The 23,543-nt window shown below is 31.4% G+C and overlaps 5 protein-coding genes across 5 annotated transcripts; 2 read left to right on the forward strand and 3 right to left on the reverse strand.

The window, feature by feature from the left end:
- The first annotated feature begins 2,413 nt into the window (after positions 1–2,413).
- On the forward strand, positions 2,414–5,676 carry LOC106788742 (proclotting enzyme-like). The gene is made up of 6 exons (XM_014752287.1): positions 2,414–2,597; positions 3,692–3,993; positions 4,306–4,787; positions 4,862–5,136; positions 5,227–5,372; positions 5,471–5,676. Exons 1-6 carry the CDS (start codon positions 2,414–2,416, stop codon positions 5,621–5,623), a joined length of 1,542 nt encoding a protein of 513 aa, XP_014607773.1. The 3' UTR covers positions 5,624–5,676.
- A 386-nt stretch (positions 5,677–6,062) lies between these two features.
- Positions 6,063–8,569, reverse strand: LOC106789651 (serine/threonine-protein kinase greatwall). Its single transcript, XM_014754058.1, has 3 exons — positions 8,332–8,569; positions 6,234–8,133; positions 6,063–6,168 (listed from the first exon to the last, which is right to left on the reverse strand). The coding sequence occupies exons 1-3, from the start codon at positions 8,551–8,553 to the stop codon at positions 6,122–6,124; spliced, it is 2,169 nt and encodes a 722-aa protein (XP_014609544.1). The 5' UTR covers positions 8,554–8,569; the 3' UTR covers positions 6,063–6,121.
- A 474-nt stretch (positions 8,570–9,043) lies between these two features.
- LOC106789666 (serine/threonine-protein kinase VRK1-like) lies at positions 9,044–12,048 on the forward strand. Its single transcript, XM_014754080.1, has 7 exons — positions 9,044–9,439; positions 9,514–9,566; positions 9,652–9,721; positions 9,815–10,011; positions 10,243–10,456; positions 10,548–11,230; positions 11,303–12,048. Exons 1-7 carry the CDS (start codon positions 9,280–9,282, stop codon positions 11,411–11,413), a joined length of 1,488 nt encoding a protein of 495 aa, XP_014609566.1. The 5' UTR covers positions 9,044–9,279; the 3' UTR covers positions 11,414–12,048.
- Positions 11,896–15,859, reverse strand: LOC106789657 (nuclear export mediator factor NEMF homolog). The gene is made up of 10 exons (XM_014754070.1): positions 15,804–15,859; positions 15,482–15,653; positions 15,023–15,225; positions 13,860–14,938; positions 13,612–13,792; positions 13,204–13,505; positions 12,965–13,127; positions 12,636–12,900; positions 12,318–12,577; positions 11,896–12,253 (listed from the first exon to the last, which is right to left on the reverse strand). The coding sequence occupies exons 1-10, from the start codon at positions 15,857–15,859 to the stop codon at positions 12,055–12,057; spliced, it is 2,880 nt and encodes a 959-aa protein (XP_014609556.1). The 3' UTR covers positions 11,896–12,054.
- A 2,791-nt stretch (positions 15,860–18,650) lies between these two features.
- LOC106788782 (leucine-rich repeat-containing protein let-4-like) lies at positions 18,651–20,405 on the reverse strand. The gene has a single exon (XM_014752347.1). The coding sequence runs from the start codon at positions 20,387–20,389 to the stop codon at positions 18,773–18,775; it is 1,617 nt and encodes a 538-aa protein (XP_014607833.1). The 5' UTR covers positions 20,390–20,405; the 3' UTR covers positions 18,651–18,772.
- Between the last annotated feature and the right edge of the window lie 3,138 nt (positions 20,406–23,543).

Here is a 23,543-nt window from a genome sequence, read left to right on the forward strand (position 1 = left end):
TCTTCTACAATTTAATAGTCAAATAATTATTTTAAGTTATATATTTATGTTCAAAACATTAATTCAATTTAATATTTTCAACGTGATTAGACGAAAATTCGTATGGTGAAATAAAATAGATACGGGTTGCCAGATAGGAAGGGTTGTGATTTAAAAAAAAAAAAAGAAAAGTGTCAATATTGATTTGAAATTTCTTTCTCGATATTTAAATCGACGTGGTTTAATACTCGAAATCGCAATAACTTAAAATCAAGAGTTATAAAACGAAACGATCGTGTGTGTTGTGTATCCGACTATCACGCTAAAAGATCAGATAAACAGGACTCCACCTATTCCATCTATTAGTTCCTTTTGTTGTCTTCGTAGAAACCAGTCAGTAAGGAATTCAAAAAAGGAAAATCCGGAGCGCGAAAACCTATAAGGGAAGATAAACAGGAGGTTGGTTCTCTGGTAAATGAAGAAAAGGTAGAAGTAGAAGAAGAAGAAGAAGAAGAAGAAGAAAAAGAAACAGATAAAGAAAAAAAAAAGAAAAGAAAAGAGAAAAGTGGAGGTCGAAAAGGAATGAAAAAAAAAAAAAGATGGAGAATACGTCAAGCGAAGAGAAGAAAAAAACGTGTCGACGACTTTGCAATCAGGGTTCGACGATCGCTTCACGGATGAAGCGACGTGACAAGTCGTTCTGACAGGTATTTTGGCGACAGATCGATCGATCGATCGATCTATCGTTCTAACGGATCCGAAATGGATCGGATGATCGATAAGAGACAATCGAGCAAGAAGGACCAATCGGGTGATACCCAACTTAATGATACGCACTTGACTTTGATCTATCTTCGTATTTAAAGTGGTATTAAAAAGGTTTCCATTTATTCATTTATCTTAAATCAACGACAAATATATACTCGATTTTTTAATTAGCAGATATGCATAATCTTTCAGTATAACAAAACAAAAAAAAAGTTAAAAGGGTAGATAAATCAAGAGAAGAAGAAGAAGAAGATGATGATGATGATGATGATGAAGAAGAAGAAGAAGAAGATGGAAGGAAAGTTCTCTCTTTTTCTCTTTATATCATATACACCCGATCGTTCTGATCTCGTGGGCTCCGTCTTATTCACGACAATCTATGCGAGAATCCGCGACCTTGTATGGGGACACTAACCCTAATGTAAATGATTATTTTCTCTAAGCTCTAAGGCTTATCTCTATTCCATTTTGACTACGACAGTTATATACTAACGATTCTCATTCTAAACTTTCCACACACAAATATTTGTTGACGTTATTTATATAACTATTTCAATATATTACAAATAAAGTATATACCTTGTATTCGCGAAACGTTTAAGCTAAAATGTTTTTTTTTCTCGATTTTTGTGTCCTTATTTATCACCTGAGAGGAATGCCCTTTTCTAAGGACCAGATCCACCGTTGCAAGTGCAACGTACCCCATTCGGATATCTTTAAGCTTCCCAACCGGTTTGCACGTTTCGGGAAAGAATAGCACGAGATTCTGAAGTGGCGCCAGCACGAATTCTTCTACCTAATTTTGTGCACGCACAAGAGAAGCAATTTACATTCGACGACGGAAAAGACTGTATATATATATGTGTACATATATGCCAAGCAACTTCGATACATAGTTATAATGTAGAAAACATTTGCCCGAGAACATTGATCTTCGTCAGAGTCCGTGCGATCCACACACCATTATGTTACTACACAACTTGATGAATATTTAAACGACACTTTTTCTTTCAACGAAAATTCTATTGACACCTTCTATATCTTTTCCGATCATTTAAAGTATCCATTAAAAACTCGTCGTAGAATATCATTAATCTACCTAAAAATATATATTGCCACGACAAAAATATGTAATATATTCTAAAAGAATGAAAACCGAGATTTGCAATTTACATTTTTTTACTTTCAACGTATCTCATTTTTCTCGTTAGAGATAAACAAAAGAAAACTTGATTTCTTGAAAGATATAGAAAATAGTTCGAATTTATCATATCATTTGAAACACAAACACACCAGTGGTGATCCATTATCTTCCGAAGATGTTTAAAAGGATTAAAAAAAAAAAGTTTAGCGAATATGTTTAACCTTAGCGAACCCTTCGCTCGCTTATTCAAAAGGATCCATGTATTTGAAGAAACGCTAAAAGAACAAGAGAAGATCGCGAAATCTTGGATATGGAACCTGCTGAGACTAGAGAACAAGTGTGAGCGTAAGTCGATGGAAGGGCGAACCCGTTATAAGCCCCGAGTCCGCGTCTACCCGGCAGGTTGGTAGCTTAACGCCGATCCTGAACCTTCTCTCTTGTACACGGCCAAACGGTTCAGACACGAACGCGAATCCACGCGACGACGACGTTTCATAATAGATACGCTACAAGATTTCCAGGATGCGGCGTAAACGAGGAGTAACTCAATTGCTAACAACGTTACTCGTATTTCTGGGATTCCTAGGAATCACGAGGGTCTCGACCGAAACTACGTCTGACGTTCAATCGGTTCCTAAATCATCTCTTTCTGATCGTCAGCACAACGAGTTGCATCGAGAAGAAGATGACGCGATCGTTGTCGAAGGTGAGAACAATCTTATTAATTGTCCTTTTCTTTTTTTGTTTTTTTTTTTTTTAATCTACGATATCATTCCTGACGTAATTTGGAAAATAAAACTAGCCACGTTTGAAAGGAAGCCCATCATCTTTTTCGTTTAATATAAGACGTGTGTCGAATTTTTGATCTTACGTTATACCTATGTAAAATAATAACGATTAATGAAATGATCTATCTCGTTGATTGTTGTTTCTCTCGCAAGGACAATAGTCTTGATCGACGATCGATCGTTACTACGATCGTTCCATAGACGGTAAACGGAAGTCCTCCAGGCGCGCATCAACCTCATCGTACGTGTACCGCAGTACGACTACCAGGGTCACCGAACTCCACCTTCTCAGATTCTTCGATGGAATTTTATTGCCAACGTACTTGTATAATCGTCCCCAGAAATCTTTGATCGAACGAGGAACACATTGTTCGTCTCGGGGTAAACACACTCGTAAGATGATGTCATCAGATTTCCGATCACATTGTCTACGGTCTACACGATATAACAATACTACATGGATTAACATAACTCATTACTCGATGTTATAGGCTGGCACCAAAGTCGATCGTTAAGAATCAATGGAGAATAATATAAAAGAACAAGCTAATTTTTTTGTTGGTAGTTAGTTATCTTTTTAGAATGAAACTACAGTTTCAGAGACTCGTAAATACTTTATAAATTGCTCGCAACTAACATGAACTCGAATATAATCGTTGTGTTCCTACTACACTGTGTATCATTAGAAAATCATTGGTAAAAATACGTGACGAACGGTCTCTGCCTATTACAAAAGGTACGCGATGTGTCATTCTCACCGGACATCGTTAATGCGCCTCGAATACGTGCCGAAGCGTCAAGTGTATATATTCTCGCATACCGCAATTCAGCCTTAGTAAATAAGACAACGTGCAGATACTACGGTTGAAAATCGAAAAGGATAAATAATACTAAGCGCGTATATTATGCTTGCAAAAATGAAAAATTGAACGTTGGAGAAATCTCTTGGTTGATCTCGAGTCATCTATCATTCGAGCTTTGATTAATTATCTTCTTTGGTTTTACGTTGCAGCTGATCCTTCATCTCTGTCGAGAGATGGTCGAAGCATCCTTTGGAGTGGATCCGCGGAACGTGGTAGCTGTCTTACGTCTAAAGGTGAAATTGGACGGTGCACTACATTCAAGGAATGTTATCCCTATTTCAAAATACCTGATCTTGGTGCTCTCGATGGTTGGGTTCTTGGAGTTTACGATACCTGCAGTTTCATTCTTGAGGACGGCCGTACAAGTTTCGGAATTTGTTGCTCCAACTTGAATTCTAACGCTGTTTCCGGCGGGGACAACTGCGACGGTCAAAACGAGGAAACTCCACAGGTGAATCCTTCTTCGTAATCTCTACCATTTCTTCTCAACCCGAGCTCGTAAAACTTGCTTTAAATCCTATTTCGTTTCTACATTAATAGCACGACTACGAATTCGCGTTCGATGGTGAAAACAATTAAGGCCTGCAGTAGAAAGTTTAAAAATCCTATCATCTACTAACCAACGATAACAATAAGATTTCACAAACGGCTTTTTACGATCCGCTTTATTACCTCGTCCTTGAGCATTCCTTCAGGTCCATAACGCGAGCAATTTAGCAAGAATGTTTTCGCCTTCTTAAACAATCGAACCTAAACATTTTAGATAGAAGATGTTAAAGTCAAGGAAGACGGAACGGGAGCGGTAGCAAGACCAAAACCGATACCAACAGCCAGTTGGCCACCACCATTACCAACTCATTCACCGGATAACACAATCCCACCTTTGCCCACTCATCCTCCGCCTCCCGGATTGATTTCATCGTCCACTTTGAATCCCTCTACAACGAGTTCAAAGAAACCTGGTGTGCCGACGACGTGGCCAACGAAAAAACCGACTTGGTGGCCAGGTGCTCCAACAATTTCGACAACGAACAAACCAAGCTCGACGACTTTCTCGCCGATAGACTTATCTCAATGCGGAGCAAAGAATGGTAATCAAGATCAAGAACGCATTCTCGGTGGTAAGGATGCTGATCCTGGTGAATGGCCATGGATCGCTGCCCTCTTTAATGCTGGACGTCAATTCTGCGGCGGGTCTTTGGTCGATGAAAAACACGTACTCACAGCTGCTCATTGTGTTGTTAAGTACGTTAAGTTTTTTTTGTTCTTCCCTAATATCGAACGTATAGATAAATCATTCATTTTCAATTTATTCTCAGCATGAACTCTTGGGATGTAGCGAGATTAACGGTTCATCTTGGAGATTACAATATTAAGACGAACAGCGAGATACGTCACGTTGAAAGACGCGTTAAACGAGTAGTAAGACACAGAAACTTTAACTCGCGTACTCTTTACAACGACGTAGCCATTCTTACGATGAGCGAGCCGGTCGAATTTACGGAACAAATTCGACCCATTTGCTTGCCAAGTGGCTCGAAGCTTTATACTGGAATGACCGCAACTGTCATCGGTTGGGGCTCCTTGAGAGAAAGTAAGATATTTAAAAAACACTATATATATGTGTGTTAAAAATAAGAAACAACTTCCCTTTTAACCGATATCTGTATTGTTGTTTAACAAGGTGGTCCACAACCAGCAGTACTTCAAGAAGTTTCAATTCCAGTTTGGTCGAATAAAGATTGCAAATTTAAATACGGTTCTGCAGCACCCGGTGGTATTGTCGACAGTTTCTTGTGCGCCGGAAAAGCCGCTAGGGACTCCTGTTCGGTTTGTCAAATATTTCTACTTTTACAATCCAAAGATTTTTACAATAAATGTTCAATGACCATTTCAATAACAATGGTTACAACTTACATATTTTATAGGGTGACAGTGGTGGTCCTTTAATGGTCAATGACGGTCGTTGGACTCAAATAGGTATCGTTAGTTGGGGAATCGGTTGTGGAAAAGGACAGTATCCCGGCGTTTATACAAGAATAACGCATTTTCTACCTTGGATCTACAAGAATCTTAAATAAGTCACTGATTTTCTATTTCTATTTCTCTCTCTCTCTCTCTCTCTCTCTCTCTCTCTCTCTCTCTCTCTCTCTCTCTCTCTATTCACATTTCATTTTAATAGTGTAAAATCGTTACAAAAAAATACTAAGCGCATTTTCCACATTTAAATCCAAATAATTTTCAATGAAAAAAAAAATCTTAAGAGAAAACAGAAAATATGACGTATATTCCATCTCATTTCGAAAATTCTCATCGCAACATTTATCTCGTACATATTTTACGTATTCTCTTACGGACGTTTCTAAATACTTGTGTAGACCGTACTCGTCAATTGTACGTAGTAACAAAATATTTTCATAATGATCTACATACACCAGTATATAAAAATAAAAATTAAAATAAAACTATACATATCGTAACAATTATCATCTACTATATATATATATATTTAATTATTGTAATTTTACTAATTTTATCGTTTTTAATTCGTTATGAACTCTTCGGGATAACAATAAATGTTACGTGTCGCAGCTACTGACATTTAGATGCTGAAGTATATTCCTTGCTAAAAATCAAATAGTGCAATATTATACTTGGGATTAAAGAAAGTATAAAGAATTAAAAGCTTACCTTGAAAATAACACGTATCATAATTGTCATCCGGTTGTGGTATAAAAGGAGGAACAGCCTTTAATGGTTCGTTCCAAGGAAAATTTTCAAAGAGTTTCATACCCCTTACTTCTTTCGCGGTCGGCCGTACAGATTGATCTAGCGTAAGAAGTGCACCTATTGCTTCCGTAGCTGCAGAAGACAAAGCTTCCTCACCTTCCGGCCAAGGTATGTCTCTCGCAAGAATATTAGCAAAGACTGCCTGTGGTGTCTCGTCGTTAAATGGTGGTACTCCTGTACAAAACTCGAAAAGACAAACACCGAGAGCCCACCAATCGACTGCAGGACCGTGGCCTTGACGTAAAAGCAACTCCGGTGCTAAATAATCAGGTGTACCTAATATACGTTCGTCCGACCGACCATTACCGGCACCTAAACCCCTTCTAACTGACTTGGGTGTGCGATAAGTTGTGCAATTGCTACTCGAAGGTGCGGGCGTCTTGATCGGAGAGATAATATTTTCGCTCTCCATAGGATTGACATTAGAATCTGGAGTAAATTCCGTTGACATTGCAGGTGGAAGATGAAATCTTGTTGATTTCACCGGAGGAATAGTAGATAAACTATCCTGAGACGTTTTTTCTGTCTGGTCTGTGCTCTCCGAATCGGCATTAAATGAAGAAACCGGTGTACTGAAAGCAACTCCACCACCTGAACTACCACCGCTACGATTATCCACATTTTTATCTTCATTTTCATTAATTATCTCGCTCGACGCTAAATCCATGTCAATTGATTTAGGACTCTCACAGGAATACGATGTACCGCGGTTTTGTCTTTTTGGTGTTTTATCTACATCCAATTCCATAAGATAAATTTCACGAATTAAACCACATGTTAAATCTGCCGTAACCCTTTTTCTTTTCGTTCCTCGTCCAAACGAATTGACACAGGTACTTACGGGACTTGTATGGATAAGTAAATGTTGTGAATGTTCTCCTTCTAACGTAGATTCATCCTCGTCTTCTACGTTACGATTAATAGGATTGATTGTATTACTCGAGGATGCTTCGCATGTGTGATAACTACTTGAACTCTCTTCACTCATATTCTCAGTCCTCATATTCGTTTGATCTTCGTTTCCAATCCTTAAATCTTCTGCGGATTGAAACGGTGTAATACCAGATACGCGAGAATAATCGCAGGAAGTAGCGTCGATCGATGAAATTTCCGAATTAGGAGACGATTGTATTTTAGTACAATTTCTGTGTAAAGCTGACATCATCTGAATAGCATTAGCACTTTCATTACTGCTTATTGAATCATTGACTGACTGTTGCCCAGAACCGAAGGACAAATGAGATGTTAAAGAAAGTAATTGTCCTGGAGTTCGAGTGCAAAGACTAGGTGTACAATTGACTAAATCCGATATTTCAAGATCCCTATGCAAGGATGATATCTTGCTGAGACCAAAATCTGTCAATTTAACGTGTCCCTCTCGGGAAAGTAACATATTATCTGGTTTTAAATCTCTGTGAACTATACCGTGAGAGTGAAGATATTCAAGAGCTAAACATACTTCAGCCGTATAAAAAGCTGCCATGCTTTCCTCCATGTAACCATAAACGCCGAGCAAACTCTTAAGATCACCTCCAACCATATATTCCATGACTAAGTATACACTGCTTACAGTTTGTAGAGAATAAAAAAGCTGCACGCAATAAGGGCTGTGCGTTAATGCTAATGCATTTCTTTCTATTATAACTTGAGATGCCATATTCTTATTTATCATTTCATTCTTTTTCATTACTTTAATAGCATACAATTGCTCTGGATTAGACTTTTTATGCCCTAGAAAAACTTTGCCAAATGCTCCTCTGCTTATTGGTTTCACAATTTTAAAATCTTGTATTTCGGGTACCTACAAATAAAAAGTTAATATATAAATATTTATTACAAACAAATAAGTTTCAAATTATCTATGATATAAAGAGAGAGAGAGAGAGTTTACATTAAATGAAAATATATATTTTTAAAAAACGTAATAATACATTTTGTAAATATTACCAATATGCATAAAGATATGTCATAATGTGTAACAATGTGTTCGATTACTCACCTTTGCGGCGGGATTAACTATTTTGGATATTGTATTGAAAATTGAATTATCAACGTGCCGAAATTTTAAGGATTGTTGTGGCGTACAATTGCCATAATTGGAACTGCGTTCAATTCCTTCGTCCTCAGCATCGTTCATACTGGAGCTCGTGTCAATTGACTCGCTAAATTGACCATTTATGTCAGATTTTGAATCGAGCAATTCGACCGCCGAATCTTCCATTTAAAAATATAACCTAAAAAAATAACTCGTATGAGCATCGACTAACCGACGCCACTTTAAAACAACTTTTCCACTTATTATGTAGTATATTTACAGTAATAAAAACAATAAAATAATATACGTCATTTCTAATGTATTTAAAACTATTATTATCTTATTAACTTGTCAATTCTACTAAAAAATCCATTAAATCCATCTAAACGTCCGTTGACATTTCGAACAATCAAACCGCGCGCAGAGAACACTAGTCAAACTCTTTCATGACTACCAACGTAAACGTTCTACATCGATTTCCGTCATTGAATACTTTTAAAAGCAACAATGTATTTTAAACAAATGATAATTTTTTCTATTTTCTTTTTCGCTTTATAAAAAACATAATTAATATACTAATTGGTAATAAATTAAAATAAATTCAAATTGTCAAAGTTCTAAATTTAGGTGGCGTTGAAAAATTTGTATAGGGACATTGTTGATAACACTTTACTTTATCAGTTTGTGTTTCCGGTGCCCGCGTTTGAATTTTTTTTACATTCTACCTCAACACGATCGTTTTACAAAATCCACTATCCCTTTTAGTATTCGATAATAGCTTATTACAGTTTAATTTTTCTTGACACGATTATTTATTTGTATAATACGCCACCACGTTATTTAATCATACTTTCTTTACATCTATATTTAGTGTTAATCCTTTTTAATACGTTTAATAACAATAACCTAAAAATGTGTGCAAAAGTGGCAAAAAAAGCACCTAAGAAAAAAGGAAATTTATATAAAATGCCTGATCCTATACCCACCGGAACTATATTGTCAGATATCAAAGGAAAAAATTGGATTCTTGATAAGTCAATAGGTGTAGGTGGTTTTGGAGAAGTCTATTCTGGTATGTAAGGTATTCCTTACAATCTTTCTCTTTTCCTTTTCGTATTACTTTAATTAAGTATTTTTTTACTGTAGGTGCAGCTTATGAAGATAAAGTTCCTAAAAATTTCCCTAACGTAATAAAAATAGTAAGTATTATTATATTTTTTCAAAGTAACATGTCATTCTGTCAAAATAATATAAAAAATTACAATTACAAATTTTCCCTATCAGGAACCTCACGAAAATGGGCCTTTATTTGTTGAAATGCATTTTTATATGAGACAAGCAAGAAAAGAAGACAGTGGGTCCTATATTTTAATAAATTTCTTTTCACAAAAAATGACTATATGTACTTAGTGATGTCTTCATTGAAATATTATATCACTTATTTTAGTTCAAGCTTGGAAGACAAAAAGAAAGTTATCAGTACTTGGCATGCCCAATTATGTTGCCTCTGGAAGCCATGAACATAAAAATGTTAAATATCGATTTTTGGTAATGGACCGATATGGAACTGACTTGTGGAAGTTATTTAAACAAAATAACAAACGATTTCCAGAACATACAGTATATAAAGTAGCTATACAAATAGTGAGTCGATTTACCTTTTATTAAGATATGTACCCTAGTAATAAAGTAGACATTCGTGAAGAAATTGACTGGAGGAAGGTTCTGAATAGCTCAAAAATTAGAGCAATCACCCGGAAGAGCCGGTTCCAGTCAGTCCAACGGCTCAATTTAGTCACGAATCCTACAATAATTTCTTTTAACAATTTCTAACATTTCATAACATTCAACAATATTCTGTGGGATTCATTTTAGATAAACGTATTAGAATACATTCATAGCAAAGCATATGTTCATGCTGACATCAAAGGATCTAATTTGTTATTGAGTACAAAGCATCCAGATCAAGTTTATTTAGTAGATTTTGGTTTAGCAACACGATATACAACTAAAGCAGAATATAAACCAGATCCAAAAAGAGCACACGATGGAACTATCGAGTATACTAGCAGAGATGCTCACATAGGTTGTAAGTATAAAACAAAAAAGAAATTTATTAAAAAAGTAATTTACTTTGTATTTATATATTAAATATCTTCATATGGTGTTTTTTTATACAGTGCCTACAATGAGAGGTGATTTGGAAATCTTAGGATATAATATAATACAATGGTTATCCGGCTCTCTTCCGTGGGATAAAAATTCAGTGCCATCCAGTCCAAGTGTCGTACAAAAAGAAAAAGAAAAAGCCTTTGAAAACCTTCCAAAATTTTTGGATCAATGTTTTGATGGTTTAACACCTGAACCTGTACTTAAGTATATGAAGTTAGTAGAAGCAATGAAATTCAATGAAACACCAAATTATAAAAAATTTATTGAAATTTTAACTAATGGTTTGAAGAAATTAAATCACACACCGGATGGAAAATTAGAATTTACTAACGCATCCAGTCCAACTAAGAAAGCTGCCATTTCTAAATCTACTCCAAAGAAAGTAAATAAAATAGTTGGAATAAAACGGTCAAGTCCGCGTGCGAAAACAGCAAGTCCTATGAGAAATAATGCTCTTGATGACAGTAATGTAGGCGTTATAATTGATAAAAAACGTGCTAAATTAGTAGATTTGAAAAAGGCACTGAACGATATTAAATCTTCTGACGAACCTGATGAAGAATATGATATTAAAATTGTAAAAAAAGCAAAGATAAAGAAGAAGACACCTACAAAAGAAAAAACTAAAAAACTGATTAAAACTAAAACAAAGACCAATCAGTTTAATGATTCCGACTCTGATACTGCGGAAGTAAGAAAATTGAATTTCTTTTATTGTATACGACATATGCTTTAATATCTTATACTATGTCCATCTTTCCAGATTATATCAAAGGGAACTAAATCAAGACCAGTAAAATCTCCAAAGGCAAATTCTAAACTCAAAACTATAATTCATTCTGATACATCAGATGAAGATATGTTTCAAGATTAATTAATGATACTACGATCATTAGGTGTTATAAAAAATATTGTTATAATACCCATCTTTTCTATATTTAGTGTAAATACATAGATATTTTATACACCCTTTGAAATCAACATAATTTATAATGCATAATTCAGATGCTGCAAAAATCATATTGTTTGCAAAATAAATATATTTTAATTATTTTCATACATAATGTGAATAATGGAAGAAAAAAATACTTTTTTAATGTTGATTTCTAAAAAAGATGTAAAAAAAAGAAAATATCATCTAAACATATTTACAATTACTTCTATGTAGTCTAAATTTCTGGAAATAGAACAAATTAAATTATTAGGCGTTATTTAAAAGTGATAAATAAATATCAAGTTTTGTTACTTTTGTTAATTTTTTATGAAAAATTTTTGATTTAAATATTTCAAATATTAAATTTCTATAGCGTGTATGTTTTTGTACGTGTACAAGATTTATATTAATTTAATAAAACCTTTTTTTCGACCATTCCTTTTTTTGTATTTTTTTTTGTACACTTTTCATAAAACATTGTTGATCAATCAGTAATAAACAGACTTAAATATACTTATAATTACTTGTAATATACAATCATAAGCGAACATAAAATTATACCATTATTCAAGGAATACTATTTATTTTTTAATTTTTTGAATTTGAGGTGCACTTATTTTCACTTTTCCAGGTATGTTTCGAACTACTGATTCATCTTTAACAGCTTTTAACATATCTTTTTCACGCAAAGTTATCTCTTTATCTTTTAAAAATACAGCTATAGCAGTCTTACCAGCTTTTCCCCTCGTACTTGTACCTGGTGTTAATTTTACTTTAAATCTGAAATAAGAAAATGTCTTGCAAGAAATCTATAAAAAAAATAATAAAAGAAATATATACTTACTTATAATTTAATAAGGTATTGTAAGGTGCTACAACAGGAACAGCAAATAGTAATTCATCTTCGGAAACTGGTTTTCCTGTTAATTGGTCTAACATATCCATCTCGGGTGCCGGTCCTACATCTTCTTCGTCAATATTATCAGTATTAATATTTTTTACCATAGGTGGCCTTGTATTTCCTTTTTTTTTTCCTTGTTGTTTAGGGCCAGATGGATCTTTATGTTTGTTACGACGTTTATCTTCTTTTGCTGCTCCTGCTGACTATAGAATATACAACAGCTTTATATATGCAATAATGAAATTACATTATTTGACTTACTTGTAAAACTTCCATAGCCAAGTGCCTGTCTTCCTCGTCTTGATCTTTATATTTTTCTTTCATCTTTTTAAGTCTACTTTTTTGACCTCTCTTCAATTGACTTTGCTCAAGCTTTTTACTTTCTTTATCAGATGTTAAAGGCAACTGTTGAGACAATTTTGTAGTTCCTTCTTTATTAGAATTTATTAACATAGATTTACCAACAAAACTAATATTTTCCTCATTTTTTTTATCTATAGGACCATTTTCATCGTGAAGCTCCACTCTGTTAAAGTATGAAATATAATTACATACTGTTTAAATTATATAAGATTAACGTATTGTAATACCTTAATGTTGAATAATCAATTTTGATTTGTACATCTGGAAAATCTTTGTCTTCATCACTAGTACTATCATGTTTACCCTCATCTTCTTTTGGCATCATGTCGGATTCCATAAAAGATTCTTCTTTGATAGAATCTAATTGTGTTGGATTTTCCAAATATTCGTCTAAATGATATACATCAACATTACATGATATCAAATAAAATTGTTTGATATATGTACATTTATATCTATATTTTACCTTCATCACTGTTTTCTTCTAATTCTATTTCTTTATCTATTTCAACTATAGTTTCATTCCTATCAATCTCATCATCTATAACTCTTACTCTTCGTTCATCCTTATGCCGTTCAATGGAACTATCTTCCAAACGAAATAGAAAACCAAGACCCATTATCAATTGACATGGTGGTAAATAATTCTTTTTACCACGTATCATAAAGGATCCAGTACTAAGGTATTCACCAGTTGGTGCAGTTTTAGATACTTGATCGTTATTTACCCACCATGCACCTGCAACTACTTTAGCTTCCCAAGCAATACTGTATTAAACATATATATATAAATGCACACTTTATAATTAATATTAAAAGAGTACCAAAAATAATATTTGTAAACATTATTGTAGAAAATACAAATTTTGTTCACCTATAAGCTACAGCCATTGTACCTGCTTCTGCCAAAGTTTTAGGAGGTATAGGTCCACCTCCAGGATTTTTGACAACAATAGAACTAGCACCTGTTAAATCTGCGTGAACATAAATATCTCCAGCCTTAAGATATCTTTTTACAATCAATTCGTTTTGTTGTTGATCTCTTCCACCGATTACTGTAATCCATCCAAAATTTTAACATATTATTCTGTAATTCTTTTCGTACAGTCATTTGTAACCTACCAAGATAATTTTCAGAAGAAATGAACCAGTAAAATTTTTCAAACCAATATGTTTTCCTTGCTTTATTAATACTATGTATTGTTTGTACTTCTTTCAATGTTTGTTTAGTTTTCTTTTCTGCCGATTTTAAAGCTTTGTCTTGGGACTCTATAGTTTTCTGTTGTTTTTTAGCTGCCGACCTTTTTTGATTATAATACTTTCTTGCATTACCAAAAGCACTATATGCCAAGTCAATATCTATAATAGTAGGCTTTAATTCTGTCTCTTCATCACTTTCTTCATAAGGATCTCTTAATAATAATGCAATGTGATTTTTTTCTAATTTGAGCTGTTTGATAGCAGAAGCAACTGAATCACCTCTTTCTTGTGCTTCTTTTAATAAAATCTCAATATCTGGCCATGATACTTGATTTGCAAGCGCATTTTGAATAGCAAAAATTGCATTGTCTACTAAAGTTTGATTTCTAGAAATTAATTCCGCCTTCCATTTATCCAATTCCTGAGTTTTTTCTAATGTAATTAATCTTTGATTGTGATCTTTCTTAACGTTTTCTAATTTTTTCAATGCTTCTTTTTCTTTCTGTAAAGCCTTTAAGTCAAGCTTTTGTCCTTCCATTGTGGAAAAAAATTCATCAGCTGCGACATCGAAAGAATCAAATTCTTTATAAGAACAATTTTTATATTGCTCGAATAGAAAGGGATGAAACTCTACGTTGGTAAATATATACTCTTCTTTATTGTCCGGAGATGGCTTCATTTCTTTTTTCTGTATAATGTAACCTTTGGAAACGTTTTCTTTCGCGTCATTCAGCATATTATCTGCATTCTGCAGAGCTATAGCCAACTTAGGCATATCTCTTTCGATATCAAAATCTTTATCAATTTTACATCCAGATGCAAAACCAGCTTGCAATAGAACGTGTTCGATTACAGCAGCACCAAATTCCACAAGAGGGTTTAGAATTTTCTTTAGATTTTCACCTGGCTTAGCAGATTCTATTTTCTTCTTAATATCTTCCAATGGTGCCATGGTCGTAGTATAAGCACGATCAGATGGATATTTTTCTTTAACTGCAAATCTATAATGTAACATTATCGAATGATATTGAAAAAATATAAAATAATATTTTTAATTATTTTTATCAATTTTCTTGCATATTTACCTAACTTTATCGCCTTCTGTATGAGGTCTCAAAATATTTATAATTGTCATTTCATAATCCGTTAAAACGATATTACCTCTATCGTATACTTCTAATATTATGTGATATGCAGCCTCTCCACTGCCAAATTGTAAATCAATTATACGATCGGTACCAATTTGCTTCAAACTTTCAAGTCTCTTATTTTTTAAATGTTTCCTCATCTGTATTTCAAAGACTATGAATAACTATGCTTTTTCTATGGAAACATAAAAAATATACAGGATGTGTTGTAACAAATGGTACAAGGAAACAGGGGATGATTCCATATGAAAAACTAAGTCAAAAATATAAAATAAAATCTGTTTATATGAGACTCTTTCCTGAGAAAAATAAATTTGAAAACTTGTCAAGTACGTATACTCCTTGTTCGCTTGTACCACCAGTTATAGGATATCCTGTATATCATTTCTAATGTACCTTCATTGAAAAACTCGACGGTGTTATATTCTTGGGCCATTCAAAAGCTGTAGTATGCATTCTATAACCAGATTCAATTAACAGGATACATTTCTCTTCGCTTCTTTGAAAACGTATCAAATATATACGATGATCAACATTGTATATTTGATTGACTCGCATACCAATTAATCTACAAAAATTATCAAAAATAATAATTGTAACAAGGAACGAAAATGATTTGACAAAAGAATCGAATTGCATCATATAACGAAACTTATGTCATATCCTAACCTAAATTTAAAGAAACAAATTAACTACATATAATAAGTTTATAATTTACCTTTGTAATTCCGTTATGGAGCAAATGAGATCGTACGTATTAAAACGTGTCTTCATCTTGCTTGTTTATTTAATTCCAATTATAATAAATCAATCAAATTAACACATTTAATATTAGACATTTCTTATCAATATAATAAAAAGTAAAAATGCTGGAACCAAAGAATACAGAAGTGGATAGAAGCTCAAAAGTTCCCTTTTTTATCTAACCAGATTTATCTTAGTTACTACCGAGACCAGCAGTGGGCGATAGTAAGTACTTAACAAGATGACGGTACAATACTATCATAGTATACAGTATTCTTTGATATCATATATAGTATAATTAAATTCTAATAGAATTTTAAATAATAGCATAGAGAATAGAAGGGCATATAAACAACATTTAATAAAAGTAATTTTATAGAGGACAATGAGACTCAGTCCAACAGCGAATTTCGAAGAGTAGGGTACATAGATCATATATACCGAGCTTTTAAACATCAATAGATATTTCTATCGATTAATTAACAATTATTTTAATATTCTAATACACTCTACTTATATGTTTAAGATTATTTAAACGCATATAACATTAAATACCTATCAATGTACTATGAATATTAAATAATTTCTAATTAATATTATATTAGACGAAAATTTTACTTTTCAAGTCATTACTGCGCAGGAACGTTTAAGCAAATGTACATAAGTTTAAACAATTATATAAAAATAAAAAATGCTAAAATCATATTGTTGTAATCTTCAATTTTATTGATTAGATGAATTATTCCCTTTATACACATGCGCAACATTCGGAAAGTCTCAAATAAACAACTTTCAATGAAAGTAATTTTCTAGAGGACAATGACTCAGTTCAACGGCGAATTTCGAAGAGGACGGTGCTCCTAACATATCTTCTGAGCTTTTCAACAACAATAGGCACTTCTATTGATTAATTAACAATTATTTTAATAATTTAATACACTCTTTTTATATTTCAGATTGTTTAACCATATATGTATTAGTATAAGCATTACATACTTATTAACATACTTTAAATATTAAATAATTTCGATGTGATATTCATTTCGATGAAAATTTCCCCCTCCAAAGTCACCACTGCACAGGAACGTTAAAACAAATTTGCATTTATTTAAACAATTTCATAAAAATTAAAAGAATACTAAAATGAGAACGTTATAATCTTAAATTTTATTGATTAGATGGATTATTTCTTTTACACACATGCACAACGTTCGAAAAGTCATATAAACAACTTTCAATAAAAGTAATTACATAGAAGAGAAAGTGCCAGTCTCAAGGTGGATTTCGAAGAAGACGGAGCTCCGAACATATATTCGGATCTTTTTTACAACAATWGACATTTCTATCGATTATTTAACAATTTTTTAAGTATTCTAATGCACTCTCTTTATATTTCAGCTTGTTTTAACACATATGTACTGGTTTAATTATTACATACCTATTAACGTAATAAAAATAGAAAATAATTTTAATATATTTTTATTTATTGTTTTTTTAGTTGACTTTTTTAAATTTAATTTCGTTACTGAGGCAATACAATAACATCAAATTTACTGATAACTTATATTGTTTTTTAATCAATTTTCTTTTAGACTTTAACATGTAAACGTCGAAGAGAGTTAGTCRCGAATAGATAAAATTTTTAGGGCAAGGACTATGAGTGATGTTCTTTAAAAAACTTTCTCGACTAGATTATCTTATTTCTTTTCAATTAAATTCGGATGTAGACATCTTCAGGATGCATATCCCTCGTGGGTCTTCGGAAGCGGTTACCTCCTCGTGGTTAGACCTGGGCAATGGTATTTTACTTTCAGTATAATGTTTAACATATTTTATATGWTATACRTTCCAYTGCAAGTAAAATCYAGCYAAAGACCGCTTACCATAAACATTATAATTGTAATTAGTTTCTTTGAAATTCCTAATTAATATAATATCCTTATTCCTTTCTCTCCTTGGTTCATTTTATTCATTTATTATACAGAAACTAATTACAATTATAATGTTTTTTAATAACTTTTATCTATTTACAGATACCAGCGAGTAGACCCAAATTGTTCAAATTTAAATTGCGATCTATAAAAGAGATTGTGCATTCGATTCATTCATTGCATCTTTACAGTTCTAGAATATCACGTTTTTTTTTGCAGCTTTCTTTTTTAAATCATAGCTGCAATGGATAGATAGTAAGCTCTTTCTTTCTAAAGAATCGGTAATTATGATATTACTTTATACATCATTGATAATGTTGCTTACGAATTGGTAATATATTGTTTCAAATGTTTCATATAACACTGGATCTCATACTTCTTTTTTTATTTGGTCAGCTACTCGAAATTACGTTTTGTAAAACTGCTGGAATGTTTTCTAAAGAATTATTCAAGTGATTTCAATGAAATTTAACACACATCTTTCTTAAACAGTCAGCATTTAGTAAAAAATTATTTTTATTTCATTCAAATAAAAACTTTTTTTTTCAAAATATAGAAAAAAGATCATCATAAAGTTTAAAATTGACTTCGTTAAGTTATCTGTATCGAATTATATAATTAAGCAATCTTGCGAATTTTTTATATATAATATTTTTTATTTTTTTAGTTCATTAGCAGCGTACGGATGTAAAATTTTGTAAAATGTTGGATTTATTTATTTCGGACAATTACAGAAGATGTTTGGAAACCACTGATGTGAACTTTCGAGTTGTTAATATTTTTAATTAAAAAAAAAGAACAAAATTTGTTAAATAGTCAAGATGTAGGAATTAAAGGAGTACAAGATTTTAATAAAGTCAAATTAAAGTCAAAAAAAAATACTATTAGTATTACGAAGTTAATATTATTTTTTTATTTATCTCATTTTAACATACATCCAAGATTTAACTATAGATAAGGAACAGCTAATCAAGAATTCAGAAAAATATAAATAAGCCTATAATATACAATTCTACAAACTTCTTTTAGATAACTCATTGTCTTTAAATTGCGGAATCAAGTATATGGTTGCATTTTTCGGTAAATTTTGCAAAACTTCAACTTTCATATAAATTATGGGATTGTTTATGAAATCAATTTTTATTAATGGTAAAGACTGGATAAGCGATAAAGATTCTAAAGTTTTAAATGCGTTATTTGACAAATTGAGATAACGAAGATTTCTTAAATTTTGACTCCATTTGTTAGGTAATTGTTCTAAAACGTTATTCTGCAAATAAAGTTCTTCTAACAATTCAAGTTTAGAAAATGCATGTTCATGAATAGCATTAATTCCATTATTACTTAAATACAATTTCTTCAAAATTGGTGCATCTACAAAATACGGAACAATTTCCTTCAACTCATTATAAGTCACTGATAAAATGGATAAGTTTGATAAGCGATGTCTCATAGAGATTGAAAATAATTTGTTATGATCTAAATATATGTTTTCTAATGAATTAAATTCATAATTTTGTGCTATTGAAATACTTTCTAGTTCGTTATTCGAAAGATCAAGAGTAACTAATTTGTTCATTTTTTTCAAGATTCTTTCATCTATTTTGGTTATACGATTATTAGATATCCAAAGATATTTCAATTCTGGCATTTCATCGATCCATACGTATTCACTATTAGAATAATCAACGATACCTCTAATGTCATTACCTTCTAGCACCAATTCAACTAAATTGCTATAAATATGTAAATCGACATGATAAAGATTATTATTCGTTAGATACAGATTCGTTATATTGCGATTAAATAAAAAATTATTATTGAATGTTGTCAACTTATTATAAGATAAATCCAAATAACTTAATCTAGGAAATACACGTATTTCATATGTAGAACTATAAACATCCTGAAAATAATCATTTTGCCGATTTATAGAAGATATTTTGTTATTACTTAAATCTAAATAACGTAGTTCCGGATACTCTCCCGATATTTCCAATATTCGCTCGTAATACAATGATTGATTTGCGAGTATTAATACTTTCAAATTATTATGACCATTAAACGAAAATACAAATGAAATCGAGTTTCCAGCTAGATTTAAATATTCCAAAGCTGGTAAACTATTAAATGCACCAGACGCGACTGATTCTATTTGATTTCCTTCAAAATTCAAACATCTTGTAAACGGAGAATTATGGAAATCTTTTCCAAGTCTTTTTATAATCGTATCTGAAAAATTAAACAATGAGTCAAATTTATTGCAATTTACATTTAAAATATTGTTCTCAGTATATGGATCATCTGTCATTGGATCCTCCGTATTTGAATTCTCCATATTGGATTTCTCAGTATTTAAATCCTTCTTATGAATAACTTCATCTATATTTATATCTTTATAAATGTTAGAATCTGCGGATAATGTTGCATCTTCTTTCGCATAGTAATCGTAATCTTTCTTATATCCAAAGATATATTCATTGTTATATTCATCGTTATATTCATCGTTATTCATATTCGGCGAAAACGGTAATAAAATGCCATCTTCGGTGGATTGCAATAGTCCAATTCTGAACAATGCCAGAAAACTTAAAACGCCAAATACTGCACCTTGTGTTTGCTTGTTCATAATTTTTTCTGCCTAGAACATTAAAAGTATGCGTTTCAAATGTTATGTGACGAAATTACTTGAGAACATGAAAAATGCATTTTATCTCTGTAATATATAATATTTTTACCAAACTTTAAATATTTTAAATAGGTATGAAAAATAAGTATACATTTTTTACATACTATAATAAGAATATTATAAAAAGTGACTAATTAATTTCCAGAAGTAATTCTGCAGTATAAAAAACAATTATTTAATTTAAAATAGTTTTTTTTTTTTTTTTTATATATATATATTTTTGTTACCAAGTGGATGTGTTTATGAAAAATATGAAATAATTTTAAATTACTTCAAGATTGATTATGTTGCGAGTTACACATGATCTTTTTATGATTATTTTATTTTTATAATTATCTTATTATTATTATTATTTCAATACTGTATTTTTGAGAATTAGTTAGATATATAAACATTGTATTTACCTATAAAATTCCGATGAACGAATAACGTGACTAACTTATATTATATGTCTGAATAATTTTGTATGTTCTTAATATTCAGCTCTTCTTCGTCGATGAATACTTCAGTAGTGATACGATAAAGACGTTTTCATTGGTATCAAAGCACTACTAGAATAATACTTTTATGCATACAGAAATATTATTTTTGTCTCTAATCGCGCTTTATTTTATATACGTCAGCAAATGAAAACGATATCATAACCACTGACGGCTCGTTGCTTGTGATCGTAGTCATACTGCTTTATTCAAAATATATGTGTACAACAATAAAATATCAGAATAATATAATAAAAAATAAAATAATATATTTTAATATGGAGACATTTCACACCAAGTCTCTAATTTTTTTTAGATGACACCTTTCGATTCAACTAAAAGATTGTATGTTATTTAGCACGACAGAAAACGTATTCATAATATGTTTCAAATTTTGTCAACCATTACTTTTAAACATATGAATTTTTTAGGAAATTTTAAATATTTTTTTTCTAATGCTTATAATCTTTCGAAAAATCAATTAAATTAATAGTTGTTTTATGACATTGTATACTTTTAATTGTATAAATAAATGTTATCGGTTAACGTTAATTACCAAGTTAATAGATAAGTATTATTCTATGAATTATGATCAAATAAATCGCGAAATTTACTTCGAATCTTGTTTCTCCCAAAATTCCTATATAGTTCCGTCGAATATTAAGAAAGGAAAATTTAGAATAACCTTAAAAGTATTCGGAGAGATATACACGATTTTATTGTTCTCGTGATTAATAGATTTCATACGATTACTAACGATGAAATTACTAACACCAGGCATTGCTAACTTTCCCTGAACCGCCAGGGATTGCATTAGACACTCGATCAAGTATTTGTTTTGCTACTCGAGTCCGCTTGTGTATTTATATCTAATTAGAACTTTCCCTTCAAAATTCGATTAGCTTCTTCAAACCTTGTCGTGACTTATTATATTTATATACTTTATCGTGCCATTAATTATTATATAAACGTTCGCATATCAAGCTCATTGTTCTTACAGATCATGACATAGATTTAAAATTAATAAACACATAGACTTTTCAAATCTTTAATTAAATTTTATTCATTTAAAATTTACTTAATATATTAATTTATTCGTTGATTATAATATTTTTTTTCGATTAATAATAATCTACATTTTTACTAATATTATATGTCTTAAATAATAATAAATAATTTTGAATTTAATAAAAATCTGTTAAGTTATACACGTATAACTATTTATCGATGATAGATGAACAGTAACAGTTGATGGCATATTTACTAAACTTGCCATTTCGATCTGCGTGAAATTATTGTTCTCCACAAATAAGTTATTTAAACGTGAATAAATATTTATATACATTTTATCGATGTTAGCAAACATATTTGATTTTAAATTAAGATATCGCAAATTTATTAAATTTTTCATCCATGATTCAGGAAGCCTCATCAGACGATTTTCTGCAAGATCAAGTTTTTCTAACCCTTTCAAATTTGAAAATGCATTGTTATCGATTAACGCTATACGATTTCCACGCAAATTTAATTTCTCTAAATGTATCAAATTTTGAAAAACATTTGACGTAATATTAACAAGCTTATTATAAGCAATCGACAAATCAATCAAAGCATCTAAAGGATATAGAAATAATAATGAATCAAGAGAATTTCGATCTAAAGATAAACGTTTTAAAGTTGTCGTATTTCTTAATAATTTTGAATCAATATAATCTATGTTGTTTGATGATATATCTAATTCAACGAGGCTTCTACTGTTAAGGTAAGGAAATATTTCATTAAATCTATTGCACTTTCGTAGAGATAATATTCTTAAATTTGAATATTGATAAGGATATCCGAAATTTGATTCAAAATTATTCTCGTTTAAAAATAACCCATAAATATTTTTTGGAAAATACGATATTTCGATGATGCCACGGTTTCTTTCCAAATACAAATATTGCGTTGTCGCAGGTATACGCTTAAAGGTACTATTACTCAATGCATTATCTGACGCATAAAGGTGAGTCAAACGAGGATATGAAGAATTTAGATACGCCGGTAATTCGTATAATTTATTGTTGCTAATATCTAAATACTTAACATTAGGAAGGAAACTTTTTGGTCCAACTGAAATTGTTTTATTTGAATCTAAAAAATCTAAAGAATTTAGGTTCTTATTATTGTTGGAAAGCTTTTTATATGCTGTATGTGCTAAATTCAATGTGGTTAATTCCGTGTGGTTAAATGATGGTAGAAAATTTTCGAATATGGTTTCTATATAATTATGACGAATATTGAGACAAGACAAATATGGAACACCTTCAAAAGCATTCGGAGAGATATAAACGATTTTATTATCCTCGAGATTGATAGTTTTCACATAATCGCTGACGATAAAATTATCCCTTAATACCTCCAAACCCGTTTTTACAAAGCGCACAATATCGTGTCCCGTATTGTTACATCTGTCCATCGGTTTTTCAAAATGGAAACTAAGATCTTCTTCGAATCTTTCCGAAAAGGTTGATATCGATATACCAAGTAAACCATGAATAATTCCCGTACTCATAAAAACCATCACAATGATAGATGTAGTTAAATTACACATGATGAATACGATCTGTAATAAA

This window comes from Polistes canadensis, unplaced genomic scaffold (genome assembly GCF_001313835.1).
Source record: "Polistes canadensis isolate GaletaPanama2010 unplaced genomic scaffold, ASM131383v1 scaffold_6, whole genome shotgun sequence".
In the NCBI taxonomy this organism is placed as follows: Eukaryota; Metazoa; Arthropoda; class Insecta; order Hymenoptera; family Vespidae; genus Polistes; species Polistes canadensis.